We start from the raw sequence: 27,139 nt of genomic DNA on the forward strand, positions 1-27,139 counted from the left end.
CACAAAGAGAGATAAATTGCAGCATCTGAGATCACTTAAAGGCTAATCCAAAACCTTGTAGACGCCACAGGGTTCTTACTGTTCCTTTAAAGAGAGTTGCAGGTCTCATTTGTCAGTCTTCATGTTGATGAATTTTCACATAAACCCCAATTGTGCAGTCAGCCATTCCTTCTTTTTTTCATTTGTCCATGAATAATGCCTTTTCCTCAGTTGACTTCCTGTGGATACTGTCATGAATGATAGAGTAAAGAAATCAAATTTCTTTTGTGAGGTTTTGCATATAAAGATGTAAAACTATCTTACAAGAGAGATGAAACTTCTGTAAGACAAGAATTTGTGCTTACTCATAGAGGGTGTCCTATGCCTGCCTTCCAGTGGAAGGTAAATGCTTGCAGTGTATACAAATGCACATATGCAAACACAAAAACAGGCACACTGAAAGTATATTTATTCTCTGTTTTCCTTATGTATGAAAGAGAGAAAAAATGCAAATGCAGGAATGGCTCAGGAATATCCACTCAGTTACATATTTAGAGATGTGTAATATACAGTATCTAAAACAAACTGGAAGGAAGGCCTGCAAATATAGCACAAGAAAGTTCTAGGAATAAGAAGCTAAATATAAACCAAACTGACAGTTAAATAAGGCTTTTCAATCTAAAATAAAGTCAAGATGGACAGGGTTTGTCTGTGCCAGGGCAAGTGAATGGCTGCTAGTTTGGCTTGTCCACAGTGAACAAAATGCTAGGTTGATGCCTCAAACAAATGACAGGGAAGGACAACTTACAACTCATCCTGGAAGCATCAATCTTATATATACATATTATTATGCCAAATTATATTCCTAGTAGGATTAGGTTTGGCTGAAGAGCAAGTAGTAGTCTCTGAGTTTCCTACAGCAGGAAAAATAAACTGGAGATACTATTTCTCTCTTAAAGGAGGATGTAATCTCTGAACCAAGTAGCTTTTATAAGACTTTGCAAAATGTATCAAGATCATAGTTGCAAACATTTCAGCGTTTCTCAGAAGCCCTTCCTCTGGTGTTTTGAGAGAGTCTAGCACTGATGTGTTGCTGATGGGAGAGAGGAGCAGCTTTGGTGTAGGAGTAATTTGCATCCGTTTGCCTTTGAGTTCTCACTGGGAGATTGCACCAGTTTCCTGTCAAAAAGCATGGTAGCCAAGAATAGCGATTATGATGCCTGGGGGGTTATTTTCAAGCACTGCAGATGTGAAAATCTGAGAACCCTTTTTTTTTTTTTTATTGTTTTTTTTAATTACATGGAATCATAAGGAAGTCTGGGGCTTCCTGTTCATAGTTGTACCTGTTTGATCATACTGAGGGTCTGCTTTGGGAAGTACTCTTTCAGAGGATTTTTTTTGAAGTGTTTTGAGAACTTGTCATCTCTCACTTATAATGAATCCACAGTTGAGGCTGTGATTATTTCTTTATCATCAAAGATTTTCTCGTAGCTACATTTATTAAGTAGTCAGTTTGAACTTAAAGAGCTACAACAAGTGAGTTATTAAATGTGTAACTGTGAGAACACCTGTGCTTCCTCAGCTGAAAATGCCTCCCCAGCCCCCAAACGCAATTTTCCTTTTTCCTTTTCATTTAATTTATCCACTTCAGTTTTCCCACTTTAAGAGAAGAAGAAACCATTCCCTCCATTTGAGATTTTCATCAGGCCTTAAAGTAATTTCATCTCCTCTCTGAGTTGTGTGAGCTTGTCTCCTTCCACTCCCTTCCCCTCCTCTGCAAGGAGTTTGGGTGTCAGGCAGGAGTGCTGCAGGCAAATCTTTCCTGGTGCTGCTGCTCTTGACAGTGTGGAAGATGACGGCTGAACCCCTTAGGATTACCTGGTTTGTGCAAAATTGCCTTGCTGCTTACCCTTAGTTAGGGTTTACCACTGGGAAGGAGAAGTCTTGTTTTGAAACCTAAACTGAGATATCTAACACTGCTGTTGAAGACTTGAGACCATTTTTCTGGGGTTCTTTTCTGCTTTTCCCCAGTGTATAGTAAGGGGTGGTTATGTTTATGGCTTTTACTGCTTCCAAGCGGTCAAAATTCATGTAATCCGGTTTATGGTGTCTACTGTCTGCTTGGCTTTTCCCTTTGTTTTTTCCTTCCTCTTCTCTTCCAGCCCACATCACTGTAATCAGAATGACTATTTTGTTCCAAAAATATCCTTTAATAACTAGGTATGGAATAACATCTGAAGCTGGCTAATTCATGCCCCATATTCTGGGGGGAAGTGGGTTTCAGAGAACATATAGATCAGATGAGCTGCTGTTACTTGTTGTCTTAGCAGATCCCTGTGAACTCTCTGTAAGCCTGAAGGCATTTACCATGTACCAACAGCTATGTTTTTTTCTCAGTTCATAAGTATTCAGGATTTTCCACCAGTAGGTTGAAAGAGGGGAGGTTTAAATGCATGACCTGAAATAGAGTTGAAAGTAGTTGCTAATCTCTATTAATATGGCAGTCTTATAAAAAACACATGGGGTAGATTTTCTTAATTTTTATTAAATTGTTAATAGTACTAAATTGACCAGTGGAAACTGAACCGTGCTTCAGATATTTCCCTGACTGAGCCTGTCTTGTGTTAAAACGTTTGAAGGAGCAACGTATTTTATCATCAAGAGAAGTAATAAAATCCCACTGCTTTCTTGCAGACGCCATCCCGCCGAACTATTACAGCCTCTACTTCCGAATCGTCAGGTTTGACGTCTCAGCGATGGAAAAGAACGCCTCCAACTTGGTGAAGGCTGAGTTCAGGGTCTTCCGCCTGCAGAACTCCAAGGCCCGCGTCTCGGAGCAGCGGATAGAGCTGTACCAGGTATGGAGGCACCTCACACACCTCAGCTCCCCACCTTGCTGCTGCTGCTGCAAACCCATCTAGCAGGCAGAACAAACCGCGGGGAGAAGCAGTTGAGTTCCCTCTCTCCAAAGCAGCCTCTTATTTCAGTGCCTTCCCTGGAAAGGACTTCACTCAAAACCATACAAAGCTAAAGTGTACAAACTTTTTCTAGCAGCTGAGCCTGAGGACTGCAGAGTTTTGAGTCAGCAGTGTGCCCAGGTGGCCCAGAGGGTCAGTGACATCCTGGCTCATATCAGCAATAGTGTGGCAGGAGCAGGGCGGTGATTTTCCCTCTCTATTCAGCCCTTGTGAGGTCACATCTCAAATCCTGTGTCCAGTTTCAGGCTCTTCACTGCAAGAAAGACATTGAGGTGCTAGATCATGTCCAGAGGAGGGCAACAAAACTGGGCAAGGGTTTAGAGAGGGAGTCCTATGAGGAGTGCCTGAGGGACCTGGGGGTGTATAACCTGGAGAAAAGGAGGCTCAGGGGTGACCTTATCACTCTACAACTCACTAAAAGGAGGGTGTAGCCATGTGGAGGTTGGCTTCTGTGCAACCAGCAAGAGGAAATGGTCTCGAGCTGCAGGACAGGAGGTTTGGGTTGGACATCAGGAGGAATTCCTTTACTGAAAGGGTTGTCAAGTATTGGAACAGGCTGCCCAGGGAGGTGGTGCAGTCACCATCCCTGGAAGAGTTCAAGGAATGACTGGACATGGCATTTAGTGCCATGGTCCAGTTGACATGGTGGTGTTTGGTCAAAGGTTGGACTATGTGATCTTGGAGGTCTTTTCCTTAGTGAAGTCTTTTCCTCTTCAACCTTAGTGAAAAAAAGAGTGAGAGGACAAGACATGAAAAAAGTTATTCCCAGGATCTCTGTCTCCCAACACCTGGCCTGAACTGTAGTTTACATAGAGGTCAAATTCATCTCTCTGGCCCATGTTCAGGAGAAGCTTTTTAAGCCTTTCTTGTAGAAATGAAAACTGAGTTGCAGAGCTTAGGTGTTTCAAACCTGGCTTCTATATAGTCGTCCAGGGGTTGAGGCAAGGGAGTAGACAATTCAGGGGTTGTGGAGTGAGTAAGAAAATGCCCCATGACTCTTCCACTCCTGAGTGTTGACAAGATTTATGTCATTTAATCTTTAAGGACTTTAGAGCCTTTAACCTCATTTAACATAAGAGTCTGTGCATTTGTGCAAGTACTGTCTAGAACATATTTCATCTAAAGCATAGTTCTCCTCACAGCAACTTAAAGGGGCCCAGCTCCCAGAAGTTTATACTGAGTAAAAATCATGGTTGTTTCAGCAACCTGTGACATGCTCTGCTGAAAACCCTGGTTCATAGGATACCACCTTGTAAAAGTGTACAGAGACCCTTCTTAGCTCTGTTCTTGCTGCCTGCATTGGCTCTGCTTGGGCACTGCACTGGGCTTGCAGCACCGTAAAGTCCGGCTCAGTTGGATCCAGTGTGTGTGCAAATTTGTGTCTTCTCCCTCATTTTTAAGTGTTGACTTTTTCCTGCCTGGTCTGACCAAGTGGAAGCCAAACCTGAAGCAGAGAGAGGGGGCAGTTTGGGTTCACAGGCTCGCTGAAGTAACAGTAAAAGCCAGTCATGGAGGCTGACAGCAGGAAAAGGGCATTAGTCTGTTTAGATGTTGTTTAAAGGTAGGAAAAGTTTAATTTTCATTTTAATGTGGTTCAGGTCCACAGGTGGTTACTGGGGGCTGCAACCTGACTGCCATCCTTTCCAAGAACAGGATGGCAGAAAAGTTGAGCAAATAACGTGTTATTTGTTAAAAGGGAAAACTAAGAATATCTATTGAGAATCACTGGTGTTGCCTGTATAGAGCAGCCATCCTAGAGAATGAAACTCAGAATACACTGAGTCCCAGTGATGCTGCCACAGCAGCCTGCTGAAACAATTGTGCATTCTGGCTTGACCTCACTGTTCAGACATCCTAAAAGGAGTTGATGGCATCTCTGGGCTTTCTGTTGTTCCACTTTTGAGAGCTGTTAGTCAGCCACCTGAAAATAATACAGCTGTGGTTGCCTGAGCTCAGTTCATTGCCTTTCTGTGTTTGAGGAACATGGGACACAAAGAGTTCAGCAGAGGTATGGAAGAAAGGGCCTTTGCTTGGCTGGGATTTTGCCTTGTGATGAGAAACAGCTGGGGCTTGCTTGAAAGAGCCTTACTCCAGTAAGCCTGTGCCCATAGAAATGACTGACACCTGCATCCAGGGCAGGTACTTGGGTCCCTGGATAAATACATGGCTGGTGAGTAAGGCAGTTTCTTTTTTAGCTTGGGTGGAGCAAACTAAGTGAAGTGTTAGGTGAGTAATGAGTGCAGGTTATTGTAGGATTAGATCTTTTCTCCACCAAGTAACAGGCAAGCCAAAGGCAGCATGCCCTGTGTGTTTATGCCAGGCATATTTTAGGCATGTTACTTTGTTCCTTTGCTTGTAGAGAGGCAAGCTGTCTCTGGATCATTTCCCTTCGGTCATGTTTATTTCTTGAAATCTTGTATGCAGCTCTTCCTAAAACCTTGTATGACAGGGATGTTACAGCTCTGTGGTGGGCAGTCTGAACTGTGTGGGCTCCTTGGCAGGAGCATGGGAGTCCCTAAATGTTGCTGCAACTGATGTCCATCACAGCACATGAGGTTAGGATGCAGTGTTTAACAGGAAAAGCAAAAGAAGGGAGAAATTGGAGACAAGGGACCCAAGAAGCTTTTGGGTCCCTTCCAACTTGAGATATTCTATAATTCTACGGTGTATTTTAGAACAGTGCTATAGAAAGCATTCTAAAACTTTTACTATATGAATTCTAGAGATCAGAAAGAAGAAAATCTATGCAGATGAAGGAGAAGAAGGGTTGATAGGAGGTATTGGTGCCCCAGTGGTGCTGGAGGAGCTTGGGGCTGTGTATTAATGTATTGAGAATGCAGATAGAGTTGTCTAGTGGTGAACATGGTACAAACATGGGAGATAGAAGGGGAGCCTGAGGAAGATCCTCATTTCAGTAGAAATGGGAGAGGCAGCTATCTTCTGTAAGGGCTGAAGACTTAGTCAGGGATCTGACTCCAGCATGGAAAGCCATGCATGGAGAGTGAGCCTTGCAGAGGGGATTGCCGGTGGAGTTGGCATGAGCAGCTGCTGCTCCTCCTCCTCTGTGCATGAGCTTTGCTTCCTGTCTTGTGACATACATGCTGGGCTTGCCAGGGCTGTTGTGCCCAGAAGGAACAGTGTGGTTTTTCATCTTGCATAAGCAACATTTAATTATTAGGGTTTTTTTTTTTTTCCTCCTTCAACCAAGTTTCAGGTTGCCTAGTGCTTTGCTTTGTTGTGGAGTTCTTCTTGATGAGGGTTTTTGAAATTCCTCTCATACCTTCAGTTTCAAGGAATGGTTGTTCCTTTGTCCCCTTGTCTTTCTCAGTCAAGCAGGAGGAGAGGCGCAGAAGCCTTCTGGGGAGAATCTGAGCTCTCTTGTGGTTCACTGAGATAGTCCCTGAGCATGTGCACATCTTCTAATTGCCCTCCAAGAGCTTTCTGATTTAGTCCAGTGGCAGTTTAGTAGTAGCATATGCAGTAGCACTGATGCAGGAGGGACAGCGTTATTCTAAAGGACTATTTTAGGAACAGCTAGAGACAGATGTGCGGGGTAAATTGAAAAAATAAGCAAGCAGAATATAAATATTTTGTTTCTCTGCCTGATTATTTCTTTGTGTGGTCCTCTGACCTTAGAGATCTACCCCTTAAAATGAAAGAAGAAATGCAAAACTGCACCTTTTCAGCTAAGCTTTCCTCAGGCTGTACTTGGCTCCCTTTTCCAAACCACATCAGAGAGGGACTTTGTGTTTTCCTACAGCCCTTGTTTGCACTGACTCCGGGAAGTCAGTCTGGGGCTGCTTGGCATGGTGAGCCAGGGCTGTGGCCCCTTGTTCCCGGCCCCTGGCCCAGCAGCAGGACCCTGTTCCCACCTCAGAGGCTGAGTAGGAGCAGAGAGCGCCCCACTGTATTTATGCTGGGAGTGAGTGGTTATGAATCTGCTTGCCAGGTTTTCTGACATCTGTATTTCTCCAGGCAGTGAATGCTAGAGATTAATTCTCATGGAGGTGCCCTGGGTGCATCCACAAAGCCAATGGGCAAGTGGTAATCCCTGTGTGCAGAAAATGTCTGTTTTCACCCAGAACACTTCTCTTGGTATTTAAGGATTAGTCAGTCACATCTGTGTGTTCCTGCACAGATGGGAAGTGCAGTGCACATAGAAAATAGTCTTAGGATGGAAAATAATAAAACTCACAGAAGTAGGAATTAAGTTACTTTTATAAGGCTGGTATGAAAGCTCCTGTCTCTTCTTGGCTCTGGTTAAGTGAAGCCGCAGAGAATTAAATTCTTTAAAGGCACTACCTTTTCTGTTGTTTCTTCTGCCCAAAAGGGAGGCTTAATCTGATGGTTATCCTGCTGATCATCAGCACGTTGGAGAGTGGGAAGCCAAAGGGAAGGAAGGAAGCGGCATGACCTCAGACAAGGCACGCTTCTCCCTTCCACTGCGCCATGCTCGCTCAATGCACTTCCCAACCTGCACCAAGACTTCAGAAAATATTAAGAGGATAAAGTGCTTTTGGGGAAGGGAGGAGGAATAATATTAAACAAACAAGTTTTAGCATCCTCCAGTGGCCCTTGCTATGTTTTTACAGATTTATGCCAAATGCAGGCTTTATTGGAATTTGATCAGATAAAGCTCAGTTGTTATGGGAATGTCTTTGTTCATCAGTTTTCTTGCCTGCTTTGAAGACTTCATCGCATCTTTCTTTTATTAAGGTGCTTCTGTATTTATGAATAAAGTCCCTGTACCTTTCAAAAAAAGCCTTGTCTTTTATGAATAAGCATTCCAAACAACAAATAGGCACCACTGCAAAGCAGAACTAGTGGAAACCCTTACAGGGTGAAAAGACATCCTTCAGAGAGTGCTGTGGTATTGGGTTTAAGGTATTTTTATTACGTACAGGCAGTCAAACAATAACAAGTAATAATTACTTCCTGTGGAAGCGGTGCCATGTTTTGTTAACACATCATAAAGCGTCACAAAAACTGCAGCTGAAGCGCTGTGTTTTATTGTCATCGTTATCTGAGGCTGCTGTGGGTGGGATTACCTGAGAGGCTGTGGATGGGAGGGGTGTATCCACAGGATGTATCAGAGCAAGGGTTGGGGCAAATGGGCAGTGCCAGGTTACAGCTGGGGGGGACACATCAGATTGCAGTGAAGAATTTGAAGCAAACAGGAGCAGACCTTTGGTCTTTCCATGATGGGGAGAGCCCAGTCCATGTCAAGAGCTTCTGTGGAGCTTGCTCAGGGTCTAGGAAGAACTTTCCGTTCTCTAGGCAGTGGTAACCCCCATTTCTCCCAGGGCCTCTCTCCCTGCTTGGAGTTACGAGGAGGAAGATGCTGTGGAACATATTACCCCATTATGAGTCAGATTTAAGTTGAAACCACAGTCGGTTGTTCAAATACTTTCAATTCAGACAGTGTTTTGTCTTGTTTTTCAGTTGGGGAATACGTTTAGAGTGAGCTACTATAGATTTGGGCCAAATCTCCATGGTGCAAATCTGAGGCAATTTACACTGACTGCAGCAGAGATCCTTCAGGCTGATCTCCATATAATCAGGAGCAGAGGGGCCTTGCTCTCTTTTCTTGCCAAAAAGTGCTGTCTCTAAGAAAATACCATGAAGCAGGATTTGTGGCTGTGAGCTGGCACAGGATGTCTGTATTACAGATATCACCTGGGGCACTTGGTATGAAAGAATTGACTGCCATCGCTGTGACCTACATCTGAAGTAGTGCATTTGGATCTCACAGTTTATGTATTGCTATCCTGAAACCAGACTCTTTTATTCTGAAAGGTTACGAGGTTATGTTGAATGGCAAATGCACAGTGTTCTTTGAAGTGTCAAACCCAGTATAAAGTGTGGATGTAACAACTTTCTACTCTACCAAGCTCCTGTTTCCCCCAGCAACAGCTCAGGACCAGAGGACATTAATTTGCAGTATATTTCAGCTGAATTGCAGTTTTCTCCTTGTTCTAGAATTCCCTTTTTCTGGTTCCAGATACTGTATGTCCTACAAAAAGATGTCAGTGCGTCGGAGACCATGTCTAGGATACCTTCTCAAATACTCTGTGAGTGTGAGGGGAAGTATTTATGGCTGCATCATCAGCACTGTAATTTGAGAGCGTATTTCGGATGCACCCGCCTCTTGCCAGGAATAGAGCAGTTACTGAAGACAACTTGAAGAAATATATAATATTTCCATCAGCTCCTGGCAAGGGCCAGCTTGTGCTTCCCAGCTGGACACTGCCATGTGTAGAAGAGCGAGCCATGGATGGCTATATTGCCATTTATGGTGCCTGCACATTATTGGAGGTGTGGGAGTGCAGGCCATGGGTCTGAAAACAACAGCTAGGTTTGGGTTCCTGCTCTTTGGGCCAGGGTTTGTGGGGTAGCCAAGCCTACATTACGCTGGGACATGATCAAGTTTGAAGGAGGCAGCTGAGCGTGATAGTGACTGAGCTAAGGAACATCAGGTTGGCTTGATTGCCATGTGCTAGAGGACCTGTTGGAGGGGGAAAGGTGGTGTTCCTGTTCTGGGGAAGTGTAGGAAACAATGTGGAGCTTTTTTTTGGTTTTTTTGAGGAGCTCTTTTTGGAGGTATTTGTTGGAGAGAAACCTACCTGAAGAAGAATAGATGATGGGAGAAAATGGAGGAGGATGGGAATGGTTTGGGTGGAAGCCTGTAGGTGGTGGGAAGAGAAAACCACAAGGTTATAGGGAGTTATAGGGAGCAAGGCAGGCAAGAGGAAGGGAAGAAAGAGGAGGGACTTGTGGAAGAAGACAACATCTTGAAGGAAGTACTATGTCCAAATACTCATTTAGCCAAGAAAGCTGGATGCCAAAATGTAGTAAAATGCACATGAAGATGAGATGTAGCTGTCAGGGACAGGACCAAGGAAGAGAAAAGGGCTTAGGAGACCTGTGCATAGAGGGGAGATGAACACAGGAGTACCCTGCAGGATCTGGGAGATTTGGCTAGAAGACAGGAGAACCCACTCTGTTTCTGTTGACTTTGGCTCCTCTTTGTTGATATTTTAATAAAACATAATGTGCCTTTGGCAAGTTAAAGCTAAAGGCTAGATAAGTTTACGGGATTTTTTTGTTTTGCTTCATTTTATATAAAATCTTTCTTTGGAGCTATCTTGAAATCTCCCAAATGGCAGGAAATTGCCCTCAATATTTCAGAATCTTCCAGGAGGAGGACCCCAGACCCTGCGTTCTTTTTTATTGCTTATACAATGCAGTCTTCCTGCCTGCTTAAACATAAATCAGGCTGGATGGCCTCGGGGCTCTGTCCCCAACTTACACTGCACATGTATCTTCAGTATCAGGAGGAAGGCCCTGCTTGGGGAGCAAATGGAGACAAAGTCCCTTCCCAGGATCTATTCTCTTCCCAAAGCTCATCTCCTTACCACAGGGTGATGCAATGAGTCTGTCACAGTGATTCCATGACATACTTGACTTCCCCTCCCTTTCTGACATGGTTAGGTCCTCATCTCTTTACCCACCTCACACTTCACCTTCTTTTACCTTTAAGTGAGCATCAGCCAACACTGTAAGAGAATCCTTCTGCAGCTGTAGCCCATCCAGATATAAAAGAGTTTGGGTTATGTGTGCAATATGTTCTTTTTATTTGCAAGTTTGCATGAAGAACGTGTCTGGCAAGTTCTGAGCAGATGGATCAGAGAGCTATGGGTTTTTTACAAACTTTGGCAAGTACTCCATACCTTTCTTTGTATTTTGGCAGGAACTCTGCATCTCATATACTAGTCTCTAAAGATTCTGCCCTCAGTTTGAGCCTGATTCGGAGACCATTGCAAGTAATGGAAAGACTTCATTGATAAGCAGGGGGACAGTAAAGCCCCTTTAACTCCATAGCACTGAAGGCAGAGTCTGAATTACTCCTTTGCAGGAGTGGCTACAAGAAGAGCTTGAAAACTCACACTGACATTTTTTAAAAAGCCAGTCTCTTGCACTTAGAGGCAGCTAAGGCTTTGATAGCCAGTAGATTCCCGATTATCTGGCAAAAGGTACTATATGGAAGCTTTGCACTTCATACCATATGTTTCCACGTGTAATGAGTAAGAAACTGGAGAGGTTTGCAGCAGAATCAAGGATTTGCCTTCCCTTATGTCCAGGACAGGATCAAAAGGCCTCAGATTTAACCAGGGAGTGAGAAAGGATTGATAATTAGCATGGCCATTTTTTAACTGTAAGCTTCAGAAAGAGCTGGCTGAAGTCCCTGAGAGCTGTCCGAGGAGACCTTTGAAATCTGGAACCAGGCAGTGAGGGAATCTTTCAGCAGGGTGACTAGTATGTAAGAATTTGGAAACACCAAGCAGCTGACCTTGGGAATCTGGTCATTCCAGTGAGAGTTACAGAGAGTTACACTGCAGTCCCCTGCAGTTTCTTCTAGTTCAGAAAAGGTCATCCTAAATGGCAGTTTTCAGCCATGGTGTGCATTGCTGAACTTATCTCTGCCCTCATGTTAACCAGCACAAGCACATCATTTACCACTGGATCTCATTGTTTGGGTTTATTTACTTTAAGTACATGTCAGGTTATTTCCATTATTTTTAAAAGGGCCGTGAAGTTCCAATGGAAATCATGGATAATGGCTGATAAGTAAAAGAAAGAGTAGTGAGCCTGCCAAGATGTTGTAATACACAAGAACATCACAGGAGTCTGAAATGACAGAGAAGGGAAGGGAAGGAAGGAAGTTATCAGGGGGCCAACAGCATCTGGAGGGAGGAGATCAGACAGTCCAGAATGAATGGAGAGGAAGGACAGATTAATAACAGGTTTTCACAAGATAATGCCATATTTACTGCTGTTCAGTGACTGCAGAACCCACACTGGCTGATAGCAGTGACCGTTTCAAGTTCCAAGGCAATGCAGGAAACAGGATATTTTTAAGTGGCCATATGATCTTATTACTATGTTTGGAAAGTTCATCAACTTGTTTTAAGAAACTGTAAGTCACCAAAAATATTTCCAAAGAGTCGGTGACCATAATTCTCAAACCCAGCTATAAAATGCTCTTGGTTTTCTTGGCTGCAGCAGATGTATGTCATTGATGCATCAGCCTGTGTATCATCACTGCTGAACCACATTCAGTTTTTTGTTTGTTTTCTGGCTGAGGAGGTGGTGAATTTATTTGCCAAAACTATTCCACTGTAAATTATACTTAATTGCAATTTTCCTATTCTTCCGCATCTGACTGTGGTGACAATAGAAGAGCAGAAGTAGTTATTGGCCAGAATACCAAATCTGAAATGAACTAAACAAGTTGCTGTTCTGGAGCTCTAGTTATTTAAAAGAACCAGTGTATCTTCATGTCAAATTTTTTCCTTTCAGCTGTGTAATGAGTCACAAAGACAGGCTGTTCTGGCGTCTGCTGTCAGTGGTTATTGTCTAGAATACATACACTAATGTGTTGATTCAGTTATCCCCTGCTTTTAGCTGCCTAAATACATGAGCGGGGGAGTAGGCAAAGGAAACTTTGAGCAAAATAATTATGTTTCTTTTAACAGTCCTGGGCTTAGGAGTTTTTTCGAGTTTGTTTTTGAACCAGTTTAATTACACTGACGCCGAGTGCTGCTGCTCTGCTCATGTCAACTTCTGATATGCCGCATTCTTTAAAGTAGTCATGTTTCTGCTAATTTTGCAAGCATCCTGCTTTGTTTGTTATCATGAATTATGTAGTATTCTCAGTGTACTTTACAGTTTATAAAATACAGACTAAGATAATCCTTATCCTTACTTTTATACTCAGAACTGTGTGATAGTTTCTTGAGGTGTGTGCCTGTAAATAAACAGTTTCATCCTCCAGTATTTTAATGAAGGTTTCAGCTACTTGATACTTAATTTGTTCAAAAATGTATCTGTTATTGCTTCCCAGTTAGTCTGAAAAACAAGCATAGCAAGTGACAGAAGTAATTTACAAATCAGTATTTTCTGGAAACCCCTCATTCTTCTGAAACCAGTTTGTGACAAAACTAAACTTTTTTTACTGCTGAATGCCCTGGTCATGGCAATTTGGGATATGCTTTCAAGATAACGTCATGTGTCAGCCTCCTCTAATGGACGAAGAGGAGCACAGACAAGTCCCTGCCAGCTGAGCAGAAGTTCTCCCCCAGAAGACTGAGCAGAATGAAGAGTAGATTTCAACAAGATTTGTAAAATACCAGAAATCTGGCAGGCCTGATGAGGGTGGCATGTGAGTGCTGTCATCACCAAGATCCCCGGCTGGGCTTCCTAAACATATGGAGCTGCACAAACAAGAGCAGTGCTTTGTTTGCATCTGGCTTCTTCATGAGCCATTTCCTGCCATTAACTGCATTATTCATTTATTCGTGTGTTTGTTTCACCTTGATCTGCTGGCTTTAGCTGCATGTATGTGATATCCAGAGACCCTTCATGGTATTTGTAAGAGTATTTTTTTAACCAGGTGTTTCCATGAAGCCTCAGAATTGAAAAAAAGTGTGTGAGAGGTAGGTTAGCAGTGGGCATAGAGAAAGGTAGGTAGAAGGCAGTGTACAAGACACAAGGTCAGGAGAAGATTAAAAGGCTATTTTAGTTGGTGGTTTTCCTGTGAAAGGGAGGAATCACATACAAAAATGGGGTAGAAAAACCCTTGAAATTGTTCTTAGAATTTAGAGCGTTGCCACTGAATGAAGATTACTCTGTATACTGGTCTAGAAGTCTGGTGGATCACCTTTTGGTAACACTTCTTCCAGTTCAGCTCATCCCCACAGCATGCGATCAAATGCGATTGTTCTCTGTGCAATCAATTTATTAAAACAGGCAGTGCTGCGTTACCACTCTGTTGGAAGCAAGAGCAGATAAGCAGATATCCCTGGACAGGCATGCCCATGTCCAGAACCCAGGTTTGTTGGCTTTGAGCTTTCTCTGAGGCGTGTGTGAAGGTGTGCGTGCTCGCAGCCGTCGGCGCGCAGCTGTCGTGCATCGCCAGCTGTTTGTACGTGTGGGTGTTGGGATGTGTCCCTCCTCAGTGAGGCAGGTGGGGCTGCCTGTGTGGAAACTCTGTCTCCTGCTCATGCAAATGATGGGATCTGTGTCTCTGCATGCAGTGGGTGATGCACAGGATTCCCCCACTGGAAAACCTTAGCCTCCCACGTCATGGCCTGTAGTCAGACCAAACTCTTTCTACCTCTTTAAGAGGGAGTGTTTGGATAAGGTGCCAGAAGGAAGTAAGAAAGGATTAAAGGAGAAGTTTAACTCAGGTGATTTTTCTCTTCTGTGGATTTTCTTTTTTCCCCTTGCCTTCTGTTAATATCTTTAGTGCACTGAAAAGTTTTGCACAAAGCTTTCATTTAGCTCCTGCAGGTACAAGCTGTGCAGCAGCAGTTCTGATAATGGTGTTTGATGTGGTTTTGGTGGGCTGAGCGTGAGGATGAGGTGCTGTTTATAGGTAAGGCAAGGCAATGTTTATAGGTGAAAGCAATATCTCTTCTAAGACCAATCGGTGTGGTTGGAATAAGTAGACAAGCTTTCGAGCACAAAAGCTGCAAGGCACAGAAAAGGCTTTTATTCTCTTTTTGAAACTAAATTAGTTGATCTAGTAGGAAGAAGGGATTGGAAACAATGAAAGAGAAGTTTTTCATTGAGGATATAGGCTTGAGGGTGTATTGGAAGGAAAAGGTGTGTTGCTGATGGGGAAGGTTAAAACCAGAAATGTAGGGCAAAGTAAAAAGAAGCAAACCAAGGCAGGGAAATGGCAGAGAGAGCCTAAAATGCTTATTTCACGTAGTAATATCTGGAAGAATCATTTGAAGAATATTTTGTAGCTGTAAGAGTTTCTGAGAGATTCCTACAAAAAGGCCCCTTTGTTTACCACCATATAGAGTGCAGTTGCTTCAGTGTGGATGGAAATAGAAAGCAGTGTAGGAAAAGAAACTTAATCAGATTACTTTGTGGGAGAAAATGGACTCTTAGGATACAGCCTAGGATTTTATCTTCCATTAGCTTTCCACATCTGCAACAGTGTCAGAGAAAAAGAAGGGAAAATGGAAATGGTGGGGCTAGAAGATCATTCTTGCTTACAAGTACTCGGGTTTTTAAGGTCATTCGTCACCCTAACACTATAAAGATATTTCACCCAAGAAAAGGAGATTGAAGTTAATTTCACTAAGTGTAACACTCTTCTCACTTAATAGCCTTTTGCTTAAGAACTGCCTGTGCCTGTTGAACCCATGGTGTCAGCTGTGGAAATTCTCTCGTACTTAGTTTGTGACATTTTACCTCATTCTTTATAATTTTCTTCCTGAACATGCTGCATAAATAACATGGGGAGAAACTTTACTTTCAGATATTGTAGGTACCATAGGGTGGATAATATCCAGCTGTTTTAGTCCAGTTTCCATCCTGTCCCACAGTGCCATACAGTTCAGAAACCTGCCAACACTTTTCTTGACATTCAGCTCAGCAGTGGGGATGGATTTTCCTTGTACCATTGGATATGTGCAATGAGGATTTCTTTTTGAGGATATTTTACAAATGCCTTTTATTTCAGGTACACACTGACAGGTCTTGACTCTGTCTTTTGGTAGCAATTTGGATAAAGACTGGGATAAATACGTTTATTTTTGATACCAAGGCACAGCTGTGTCTTCAGAATATGTCTAAGACCAATTATAGTTAACACCAGGAGATTGCTTTTGGCACATTACTTGCTTTTAGTCCTTACATCACTGCCAAAACTGAGGTATGCAGTTTCTGGAGTCTTTGGAAAGATATGACTGTGCAGAAAGGAAGAGAAATAAGCCAAGTTCTTGTGTCCCATTTGCCTCAACCCCCTCCAGCCCCAGCACATCCTTGCAGAATGACAGCTGCATTACATCCTCAGAAACACTTGACCTGATAAAGACCAAAGGGAAGGCAAAGTTATATTTGTACTTCTCTGGGACTTTCCCAGCATTGATTACTGATTCTCTCATCCCTCTGGCACTTCTGAGCAGTGGTAGTCCCCTTGCTGCTGCCAGACTCTGTAAACAGTTGTTCAGACACTTTGTTTGAAGGTTACCTCATAAAAAGGAGTCCCAATGTTCACTGTTTGAGTGTCTTAGTTTCTACTGGGGAGCTCGGCATTGCCTACCAGGGGCCCTTAGTAATCTTCTGGACTTGAACCAACACCTTCTCACAGCTTTTTGCTAAATGTGTTGATCAGAAAGAAGACAAAAGAACTTGTCATATTGCTGTTCTTTTCATAAGACAAATGTTATTGTAGGAGCCACGCTGTTGGCCTATGAGAGATCCAGCACTGCCTTGCAATAAATAGGAATAGGGAGCCTCTACATGCTGTCTCCACATGCTGGACAGAATCTGAGCTTTCCAAGCCTGTTTAATTATGAAAAGCCTGATTTTATCACGATTACATAGTTTCACACCTCTTTTGAAATATTTTTCTTTACATGTTTTATGCAGTTTCACCATGATTTTATTACAGCAGTTCTTGCTAGATGTCAGGTTCTTCTGGGCTGAGAAAATAGGAGGAAACAATGAGACGTTGTCAGTTACTCATTTGGAGATGGACTTGGGTGCTTAAAGAAGGGAAAAACACAAAACAATATATGAAGTCGCGCAGCTGGCATGCCAAAAGTTACAAAGTGATGTTATCGTGTGGTATCTTGATTGGAGCTGACTTAATGTTGCATGGCATTCCAGCTCCCTGCATCACAAAACTATCAACAGAGTAATAACTAGAAAAGCAGAAACCTGTGAACAGCCAAAAGACCAATTGTTTTTGTCCTAGAGTTAGGGTAAATAATAGCAGGCTGTGCTTGTATATGGGAAGGCACTCACTGAATTGTGCCTGGGATGAGGGGGACTGTGGGCACTTGAAATTCTGGTCATGTGGGGCCTGGGCTTCTTTTGTTCAGGTATTTTTTATTGCTTGGCCAGTAGAAGCTTTGCTGAAACATTTGACGCAAATACAAATAAAGCATGCATCAAAGTTAGGACAGAAGCAGCCTCACCTGGTGCACAAATCCATGCAAGGCCATCTGTTTAATGTATGATTAGTACCTGAAATCAGAGGGAAGGCCTTAAAAGCATGAATAAGGCAAAACCATAGGTTAATTATAGGGGAGAAATGTAATATCTTCAGTGTACAGACTACATTGTATAGCCTGGACTTTGGCATCTTACGCTCTAGCCAGTGTAAATATTACTGAAAAAGGTAAAATAGCTTCTTTTGATGATTACTGTGATCTCTTCAGCGCCTGTATTACAGGATAAGTTTTCAGGGCAGTTCTTTCTGTTCTGATTTCTCTCACAAAGGAATATGTGATGGTGTGTTTTGCTTGGGAGCCTAAGCTGATTTCATTAGGGTGTTTTTATATTGTTCTTCTCCTTACACACCCTAAGAAGATTCTTTCAGAAAATGTGCCTGAATGTTCATCTGCTGCATAGAGGTTTCAGCTGTAATAGTTTCTTGTGCTATTTTCTAGTTATAGTGGTCCATTTTAAAAGCAACCAGGTAAATGTTAACCTGTAGGCAATCTTATTTGTTGTTTCTTGCAGGTTTTAAAATCTAAAGAATTATCGTCACCAGGACAGCGCTATATCGACAGCAAAGTAGTTAAAACAAGAGCTGAAGGAGAGTGGTTGTCTTTTGATGTCACTGAGGCTGTACATGAGTGGCTCCATCACAGAGGTGACAAAAAGTGCTCTCCTGCCCCAGCTGCTCCTCCATTTACTCAGGAGTATCTCAGAATCATTCCACGTGTAAAAACCAACTCCACTCAATTTTGTGTTTTGCAGACAGGAATCTTGGATTTAAGATAAGCTTACATTGTCCATGCTGTACCTTCGTGCCTTCCAATAATTATATCATCCCAAATAAAAGTGAGGAGCTCGAAGCAAGATTTGCAGGTAATGAAAGGAAAAAAACTCCCAACTTTTAAAAATGCTGTGGTATGTACTAATTGAGGAGGGAAACAAAAAGCTGTTTCTGCCTCCTAAATGGCATTCAGATTCATTTGAGAATCACGATTCTCAGCTGGTAGGAAATGGTACTAAAGTCACAAGGGTAGAACCATATCACCTGAACCCTTCTAAAATCAGAAGGCATGATAAAGCTGTCTCATTCATGCAGCTTTGATGTCCTTAAGAGTCTGTTATTACAGTTTCCAGCATGCTCACAGGATATACATACAATTTTGGATTTAGTGAAGATTCTTGCACAGTTTGCCATCCACTATTGGATAGTAATAAGAAAACAGCTCAATATTTTCAAAATAAACCATTTGCTCTCCATCCTAGTACTGTAATGAGTCAGACTTAGTTGAAAAGATTAGAATGAGTGGGAATTAAAATATAAAAAAACTGTGTAGTGAGGGTTAGGAATAAATGTGCTCTTTATGGACAGCAGGCAAGGTGACATGGAGTAAATATGCCAAGGTCATATATGTATGCTCTCTTGTGTTTTTAAGCGATTAAACTTTCAGTTTCACAAAGAGAAATTATATTTAATTGACTGTACTACAGTTACCATCCACCAATACATACGAATCTATAGCTAAATTAGAACCAATTTCAACCTAAATTCTGTTCATGAAGTTCTCATTTATTGAAATGTGTCATGATTTGGTTCACTTGTGATCCAAATATTTGGCTATATTCCTTGTCAAGTATTAAGTTTTTCTAACCATTGTTTCACTGAATTGGAATTTTTTCCTGTAAGTACAAGTACTGTACATATGATTAAAGCCATTGTGTGCATTTGGAAAATTGTTAGTATGATGTTTGGTCACTATAATTGCATATGTTAAGAAAAGAATAGTGTATGTTTTTCTGTTTAGATGGTAGGGGGTTAATTTTCTAAAGGATCTTAACCAAAGGCATAACATGACTCCTATGAAAGGCCAATAGCTTGAGTTTCTTGTCTGTGTTATTGCCATGATAAGAAGGTAGTGAGGCAATTAGTGTTAAAAGAGAATACAGAATGTGAGGCCATGGATTGCCATTTCAAGACGAAATACTTTGATCAGTGTCTTTGCCATGCCCATATAAAGGAAGAGAATAAAATAACTGACTTTCTGGGGAAAATTAGCAGATTTAAATGAACTGGCAGTGAAAGACAGGGAATTTACAAGTATCAGAAAGAAATGAATGTGATGGAGGAAACTAATGGGATAGAAGTAAGAGTGGGAAATGAAGGTGAAGTGTCCAGAACAGCTTTAAGTGTTTTAAAAGGTACATACCTGTTGAAAGTTGGGAGTACTGCTCGAACTGAAGCAACAAAAGAATCACTGCTTGGGGCATTTGAAGCTAAGACAGCAGATGCAGTGGCTGAAATTGCCTCCTCTGTTACTCATTTAAATGTTTCTGGTAAATGTACTGAAATGCCATTAAACAGATGTGAATGTGGGAGGGTTGATACAATAGCTAACAGTGAATATCTTAGGCATTTTGGGTCAAGATTTGTCCCCCCCTTCCCCGGTAAACATGCCCAGCTGACACCATCATGGCCCAGTTTCTGAGAGATTTTTTTTAAGAGATGGTTTATTTAATTTGTGAAGAAAAAGCAACACAATGTTTATCACCAAAATGTATTTTTTGAAGGTATTGATGACTACACATATTCCAGTGGTGATGTGAAAGCTTTAAAGTCCAATAGGAAAAAATACAGTGGGAAGACCCCACATCTTCTGCTAATGTTGTTACCCTCCTACAGACTTGAGTCGCAACAGCCCAGTCGGCGGAAGAAGCGTGCTCTAGATGCTGCCTATTGTTTTAGGTAACTATGCCTGCACATCCAATATTCTTACACAGTCTTGGGAGGTGTCATGCAGTTGTTTATCATTCTTTTTTTACAGTTGGCATTTATACAGAATATACTTCTCAGACCCAGGGTCTGTGTCTAGCAGGTCTCTGCCTGGCAGTCTCCAGTCCCACAGAGAGAGGGGCAGATTGTTGTGACCCTAGACAGCAGAAGCTCAGTTCCATGTGGGATGATTCCCAGATGCATTAACCCCGTAGTTAGAGCCAAATTATCACATTCCCTTTGTTCACCTAGTCAATCTGCTCTGTAGGACCTGGAGAAAAACATTTGAGTAGTCCTCCAGGGGAGCCATTAGTTTTGTCTGTATGAACAAGTTCTGCCATGTCTAAGCATCTTGTAATAACTGTAATTTTAGTTACAGCATAAGCTACTATTGGTTTGATTTAGTTGAGAATTTTTGTGATTCAGACTTGTCTGCCTGTAAAGGATCATTCAGGGAGCAAGCAACTGTATTATTTTTACTCCTGGTGTTGTCCTTGTTGTGACCTATGTGTTTATATTTTATTTCCCAGGAATGTGCAGGATAATTGCTGTCTGCGTCCACTTTATATAGACTTCAAGAGGGATCTTGGCTGGAAATGGATTCATGAACCTAAAGGATACCATGCTAATTTCTGTGCAGGAGCCTGCCCATACTTATGGAGCTCAGATACTCAGCACAGCAGAGTAAGTAATAGATTTGCTAATTTTCAGCTTCTGTTTTGTAACTGCAGGTTGAGCTATGTTTCTGGGACTGACATCAGCACCAGTGTCCAGAGCTAGTCTGAGTAACTAAGGATGATGAAGGGTGGCCCTATAGAGAAACTCACATATGGCCTTAAGCCTGGTGTTGAAGCAGGAGAAATGTATTGGCCCAAAGATTTACCTATTTTTTAATATGTTCATTGATACGAACACATGGTTGCATTGAATACTTTCTGTGAGTATGTAGCCTTTGGAGGTGGCTTGGAAAAGGCTTTTCATTATAGACTTGAGTGGAAGATGGCACAATGAGTTTGGTCAGTAAAGGCACTGAGGGAGGCACTTCAAAGTAACTAAAGGGCTGAGTTGTACTGCCTGGTCACCACCTACTTTTATGACCTGCCATTTCAAGGTTAGCACCTGCCATGCTGAATTTCATGAAAATCTACTGATAGCTATGTTTCTTTTACTTCAAGAGACATATTCCTTCTTACATTTTGAAAATTTCTAAGGGGAGGAGGGACTTTGAACTGACTAAGAGTTGTCTGATATGGAACTTTTTACTTTAGGGATTAGATGTAGTATTTTAGCCAACTGCCTTAGTATGAGTAGTATTCTGCTGTGAAGTGCTAATTTCCTCTCAGCTATCACTGAGGATGTCTAGACAGTAAATGCTAGAGACAGACATTTGCATCACAGCTTTGTAAAGTGAGAATTTCACCCTCGGCTCCATACTAAGAATGATGTCTCTCCTTTTTCAAACCTTCCTTAAAATGACAGATCAGTGACAGCCAGCAGGGAGAAATTGCCGTGTCCAAGGGACAGCTTGAGTTCCTTTTGGTTGGTAAAACCATGATATCATGTTCTTCCTGAGCTTACAGACTCCTTTGTAGCTGTCACTGTCTGTGACATTGTACTGTTACAACGTCAGCAGGCAGAGGTATAAATAAGGCGAGGATGTTTCCGTGCTGATGTGGAGTAGTGGTGTACACGTTTTGGAACTGCACTTGTTTTTAAAGGAAAGAGGAAGAGTAACTGTCATGGTCACAAATATGTGGTTTGGATAATTGCCCAAGGAGCCAGAAGTTGCCTAATAAAGTAGCTAGTGTTGCTGTCCTGAACAGATCTTCTGTCTCTCTACGCTGCAAATGTTGTGTAGAAGTTCTAGGAAAAGGTCACTTGGTGTTTGGCTAAGGCATTAATGGCATCCTCAGGAGCACCTATGCATCATCAGTGGCTAACCCTACATACTTCCCTTGCAAAGAACCATGCACAGGAATCCAGGGTGACATAGGTGATAACTCCATGTATCTGGCTCTCAGCATGAGCAACTGCAACTTGAGTCCTGGTGCTCACAGGGTGGCATTAATGGACTTAACATGGCCAGAGGGTAAGAGAAGAGGAGTGCCTGTGCTCTGAAGAGGTCTCTACTCTTTGGTCACTTGAAAATCCAAAATCCTGTAAACAGAAAATAGCAATTTGAGGAAACAGATAAAAACCTTTCCATTTCCTCTGTCCCCATAAATATAGTGTGCCTGTTGATTAAAGAGCAACACTTTAGAGGCGGGCTCCAGGTATGTACCTGCTTTGAGACTTGAGACTGTATGGATAAAAGTTTAGGAAATTCAGGCATATTGTGAGGACCAGATTGAAGTGAAAAAGCTTAAAAACCCCCTAAAATCCAGGAACCTTCATACCACATTCAGTGGGCGTTCTCTCAGGTGCTGTGGGAGGAAGTGATGCAGAAAATGGTTCTCTCATTAGAGGTAGCTGCCTTAATCTGGTTTTTTTTGGTTTCTCCTTCTAGGTACTCAGCTTGTATAACACCATAAATCCAGAAGCTTCAGCCTCTCCGTGCTGTGTGTCCCAGGATTTGGAACCCCTCACCATCCTCTATTACATTGGAAAAACACCCAAAATCGAACAGCTGTCCAACATGATTGTAAAGTCTTGCAAGTGCAGCTAAAGGATATCCCTGAAACAGCATGATGTGTGTTTATAAAAAGAAAAGATAACCAAGGAAAAAAAAGAGAGAGTGAGAAGGAAAGAAAGAAAAATAAAAACCCAGGTTCAACAGTGTTAAAAGAAAAAAAAAAGAAGAAAAAAAAGCGGTACTAGTCTGAACTGTTTGAAAGTTTGTTTTGTTTTTTGTTTTGTTTTTTTTTTTCAACTGGCATCTGAAGCAAAACATTGAAGGCTTTTTCCTACATTTCACCTACACATAGTGTGAGATAGACAAGAAGCAAAGTTAAAGAAAAAAGAAACCTTTTGAAAAATAAACACTGGAAGAAAATTGTTAGTGTTAACTATGTGAAAGGAAAAAAACAGGAAAATCCCATGAAGTGGAGTTGCTGTATCTGTCCCGTGCCTTACTTGATCTCTCTGTATTGTTACGCAATAGGCATCCTACCCATTCCTCTTAGCTATAGAGTTAACAGTGCGTTATTTATTTGTGTGTAAAAACTATCAAATGAACATTTCTGTATCACCATTGGAAAAATGAAAACCAGCCAGTGTGGACAAAGTGGAGACCAAATAAGCTGCCAGAAATGCTTATAAAGCCTAAAGGAACACAAGTTCAAAAGAATCAGAAAAGTAATGGTTAGTTAAGTTCGATTAAAATAGGAATCGGTTATTATATTACTGACAAACACTGCCTTTAAAATACCTTATTTTTCATGCCAGCTGCCTAGAGAGACTTCTTGTAAGGTCTCAAACCCTTGTTTTAAATACTGAATAATTTACTAATAAAAGACACTCTGTTTCAGTCTCAAAGACAAGTCTATAAGATTTTTTTTTTTTTTACTGTAAATGATTTAAAATGTCAGTTTAGTAAACCAGTGAAATATTTAACATGTACTGGTCTAATCTTCAGACCTTAATATGTTGCTGTATAGCTATGCTATGGGAATTTTTTTTGTTCTTTTGGTATATGTAACCATACCTAGAGTATTACAATAGGTGGGTAGTAAAAGCCAGCTTAATTGGAAACATATCTGTAGATCTCTATTTGTAAACTATTAAAAAATTACGTACTTTATGTGTAATGTGTAAATTTTCACCATATTTTTGTACTCTGTAATACTGTCAGCTCTCATGACTTTGAATTTGAATTTGGGGCTCTTTTGATCACTCAGAATCATGTGTTTCCCTCTAGCTGGCCAGTATGAGTAGAGTCCCTATATTTTGACTTGCACTACAAATACATGTTTTATAATAATTGCTATACATGTGCTTTGTATATTGTTCATCATTATGACATAAGCTACCTGACTCCATTTGTTTTTCTGTTTTATAAAAAAGGATTAAAGCGGTCTCCCCCCACCCTGCTCCTCCCCTCCTCCTCCAGTTGTCCCGGTTCATAACACTTGGACCGCAGTGTGGTTTGGATTCCTGGGCCTTCCCATTTTCTTTCAGCTGTAGGCATTCAAACAGATGGGCAGGGAGCGAGGTGTTGAGAGAAGAGATGTCCCAGCCTGGCTGAGGCAGCCTTGCAGAGAATGGCATTCACCATGTGCAGGAGGCTGTAGGGAGCAGCCGCCGCGGCGATGCTCGCGCGGGGCAGGAGTGGGATCGCAGAGCCCTGGGATGCACAGCCCGGCACACGGGACCTCTGCAGCTCCTCTGCGGGGCTGCTCCTGCTGCAGGTAACACAGGTTTGCCTTTGACTTCCTCAGTGGCACAGCAGGGCCCTTTAGGCTTCTGGGGTATGTGTAAGGATTGGCAGGATCAGACCCTTGATTTTTCAAAGTTTACCAAATTTTTTTTCTCAGTCGAGTTCACATTAAAGCTTCTTTTACAAAAATGAAAAAGGAACGTGGGGGTTCCTAGGATTTTGTTGTTAACATGTTTTCATGTTGTAGAGGGAGTAAGTAAAAAGATCACATCACACACATGCTTCATTTTTAAAAAGCCCCAACCTAAATAAGAGTAAAAAGAATTCTGAAGAAGGCACAATCGTTTCATTTCACATGATGAATGCTGCTGCAGAGCAAAGCTGGAGACCTGCAATGTGAGCATTCTGCTTGGATGAGAAGGACATTTTCTGCCGTTGTCCTGAGCAGTGCTGGGAGGACACTCCTGAGCTTGGTGTTGCCAGCACTGGTTTTAAGAAGTGCAGTTTCTTTGGCTTCAGCAAAATGTTGGTGCAAAATTGAGGTGCTGACACGGTGGCTTGCACAGGCAGCTCCTCAGGACTTCTGTGGAGCCTGTGTTTATTGCCTAGATGGGAACATAGCCCCAGAGCTGATCCAATCCCACCCACTGGCTCAGGAGGGGAAGGTATGTTAAGACTTCTGATTTATTTAGTGAGCTGAGGTGAACAGGTGGAGAATCTGTCCTGTTAACACTTGCTTGAGCCAGACTAACGCCAGTGAGAAGATGCACTGAACTCAGTGAAACTCCTCAGGGTAATACATACTCTGGATTTTGCTGTATAGCAACAGCAAAATTTGTTTTATCAGGTTCAGTATGAGAACTGTATTTTTGTTGGACAGGAGAGAAGACAAGGGTGAGCACATTTTACAAAACTTAAAAATATTTTTGCAGTTCTCTGATACAGGAATGCTGCTCAAAACCACTTTTGAAAAAGTGGAATGGGAGATAGCATAGTTGTCCAACTATACTCACTGTGTGCTGGATGTAGCTGAAAATTTGGAACTTGGATTTAGAGTTTTTCTCTAAGCATAAAACACTATTTCTGTAAGTCAATGCCCCAAGATCAATTTTTTTTAAAAATTTCTAGTGTTCCTCAAAATGCACTGATAATATTTAAAATTCTCCATTTTAAATCTACAATTTTTTTTTTTTTTCTTGTTCATTAAGCATGTATTTCCCTTTAATTACCAAGGGTGTTAGGCCTGATCCTACAATATGCAGAACTCATGGGTGAAATTCTCCACTCTAGAGTGAGGTAATGTGAGTCCTTAGCACTTCTCAGGTCTCATGTAAATACCCCTCGAATTATCTTTAGATGGGTCTGCAACAGCTCAAGGACTTTGTGCTATGGGGCCTTATTTTGGCAAGGTCATTGCCACTGTCTGAGCAAAGTCCCTGAGAGCTGATGGGAAATGTTCAGCATCTTGAACGATCAGACCCAAGGGGCTGACTGGGGCTGAGGGGGAATCATAGCACTTAGCTGGGTGGGGTAGGACAGCACTTCTTATGTGTTTAGCATCAATACAACTGTATGGTTGGCATGGTTTAAAGGAGAAAAAAAAAGGAACTTAAAGAACAGCTGTGTTGTACTTTGGTGATTGATTACTCTGTATTTTAACACATTGTATGTCTGTTTTTGTGGTGCTCTAGTGGTAAATAAATTATTTCAATTATATGCTGGTGTTGCTTTCCTATGGCAGTGTTCTTCTGGCACAGGCAGTTCCCCAGCTCTGGAATGTTAAATCCCTGCAAAGCTTGATTTGGTGTGGGATTTTGTCATGTGCGACCTTGATGTGGTTCACCGCAGGCTGAGGTGAAGAACATCCTTCCAGGGTGAGGGTGGATCGTATCTGCTGTGGGGGTTGCTCTCACCTCAGCCACTGTAGTGGATGTCTTTGTCTGTAGACAGCTGCCCCAGTTATATCAGTTTACCAGGAGCAGCCATGGAGCACATGGAAGTGGATTTTTGACACAGGATTCCTTAGTTTGTTGTCTATTTCCACACACTCTGCAATATGCAATTGCATTATCTTGGCAAATAAAAATTAAGGGTCCTGGAACTGCAAGCCTGAAAAGTGTTTCATCAGCTCTAGTCACTTAAATAAATAAAACTGATGGGAGGAAGGACTTCAGGATTGAATCATTGCTTTTAAAGTTAATAAAATTATATATGAAAATGCTTACAGAACTGGGACTGAGGAGCAGACCAGGGACTGCTCTTCCTGGTGCTTCTCTGGCATCTAAGGAGTGCATAGCATTTTTTGGCTTGAATGAAAGAGCATGTTTATGCCAGATTGTTTAGGGTTATTGTGATAAATTACAACAAATGGACTCTGTGGTCTGTCAATATGTTTAAGAATGTAACTTGGGATGAACATTAAAAACAATCTTAGGGGCGATTCCAGCATAGTTACACTCCAGCCTTAATCGATTTCAGTGAGTTTACACAGGCATAAAACGATAGTCCTTCAAAATTTTCCAGATGCCAATTTTTATTCTGTCTATTTTTAGCTACCCAGCTATGTACTTTGACATGAAAGTAGCCCACCAGCCTCATTTTTATCCAAAGAAGCCCTCACCCTGCCTTGAGGTGAGAATATCTTTGCAGCCCTGTCTGCTGTATTCGTAAAGTCAGTGAGGAACAGGAGGGTTTGAGGAGGAATGCTATTTGGAAGTTGTAGGTGAGAAAGTGGCCATGGTGCCTGTAAGTAAAGAGGAGCTCAGTGGAGGGAACACTGTGTGCTAAATGAGATTTTATAGCATGGGGCTGAAAAGGTGGAGGATCTCCCGTGGTAATGAGATTTATGCAGAGCATTTTGATGCTGGGCTTGTCTTCTTTTTGTTAACACAGCCTCTCTAGACTGTATCAGTGAAGCCCTTACTGTGTTTGAATCAAGTTGTGGTTAATAAATACGGAATATTCAAAGTAAGAAAAAAACAAACCATGTAAATGTCTTGAAAACTGTTTTTTAGGCCAAAATCTGCCTCTTAGTTCAGACAGAACAGATTCTATGAGGAGCCATGAGTTCTGGAA

The 27,139-nt window shown here is 41.9% G+C and overlaps 1 protein-coding gene across 1 annotated transcript in view; it reads left to right on the forward strand.

The window, feature by feature from the left end:
* Window positions 1-25,780, forward strand: part of TGFB2 (transforming growth factor beta 2) — a 60,904-nt gene extending 35,124 nt beyond the window's left edge. The window contains exons 2-7 of the mRNA XM_023922855.2: window positions 2,674-2,837; window positions 17,505-17,637; window positions 17,745-17,855; window positions 19,548-19,722; window positions 20,280-20,433; window positions 22,256-25,780. Coding sequence (XP_023778623.1) covers window positions 2,674-2,837; window positions 17,505-17,637; window positions 17,745-17,855; window positions 19,548-19,722; window positions 20,280-20,433; window positions 22,256-22,414 — 896 coding nt within the window. The 3' untranslated portion in view covers window positions 22,415-25,780. The remainder of the gene's footprint in view (window positions 1-2,673; window positions 2,838-17,504; window positions 17,638-17,744; window positions 17,856-19,547; window positions 19,723-20,279; window positions 20,434-22,255) is intronic.
* The last annotated feature ends 1,359 nt before the right edge of the window (window positions 25,781-27,139 follow it).

Source organism: Cyanistes caeruleus, chromosome 2, assembly GCF_971803275.1.
Source record: "Cyanistes caeruleus chromosome 2, bCyaCae1.hap1.1, whole genome shotgun sequence".
Taxonomy (NCBI): domain Eukaryota; kingdom Metazoa; phylum Chordata; class Aves; order Passeriformes; family Paridae; genus Cyanistes; species Cyanistes caeruleus.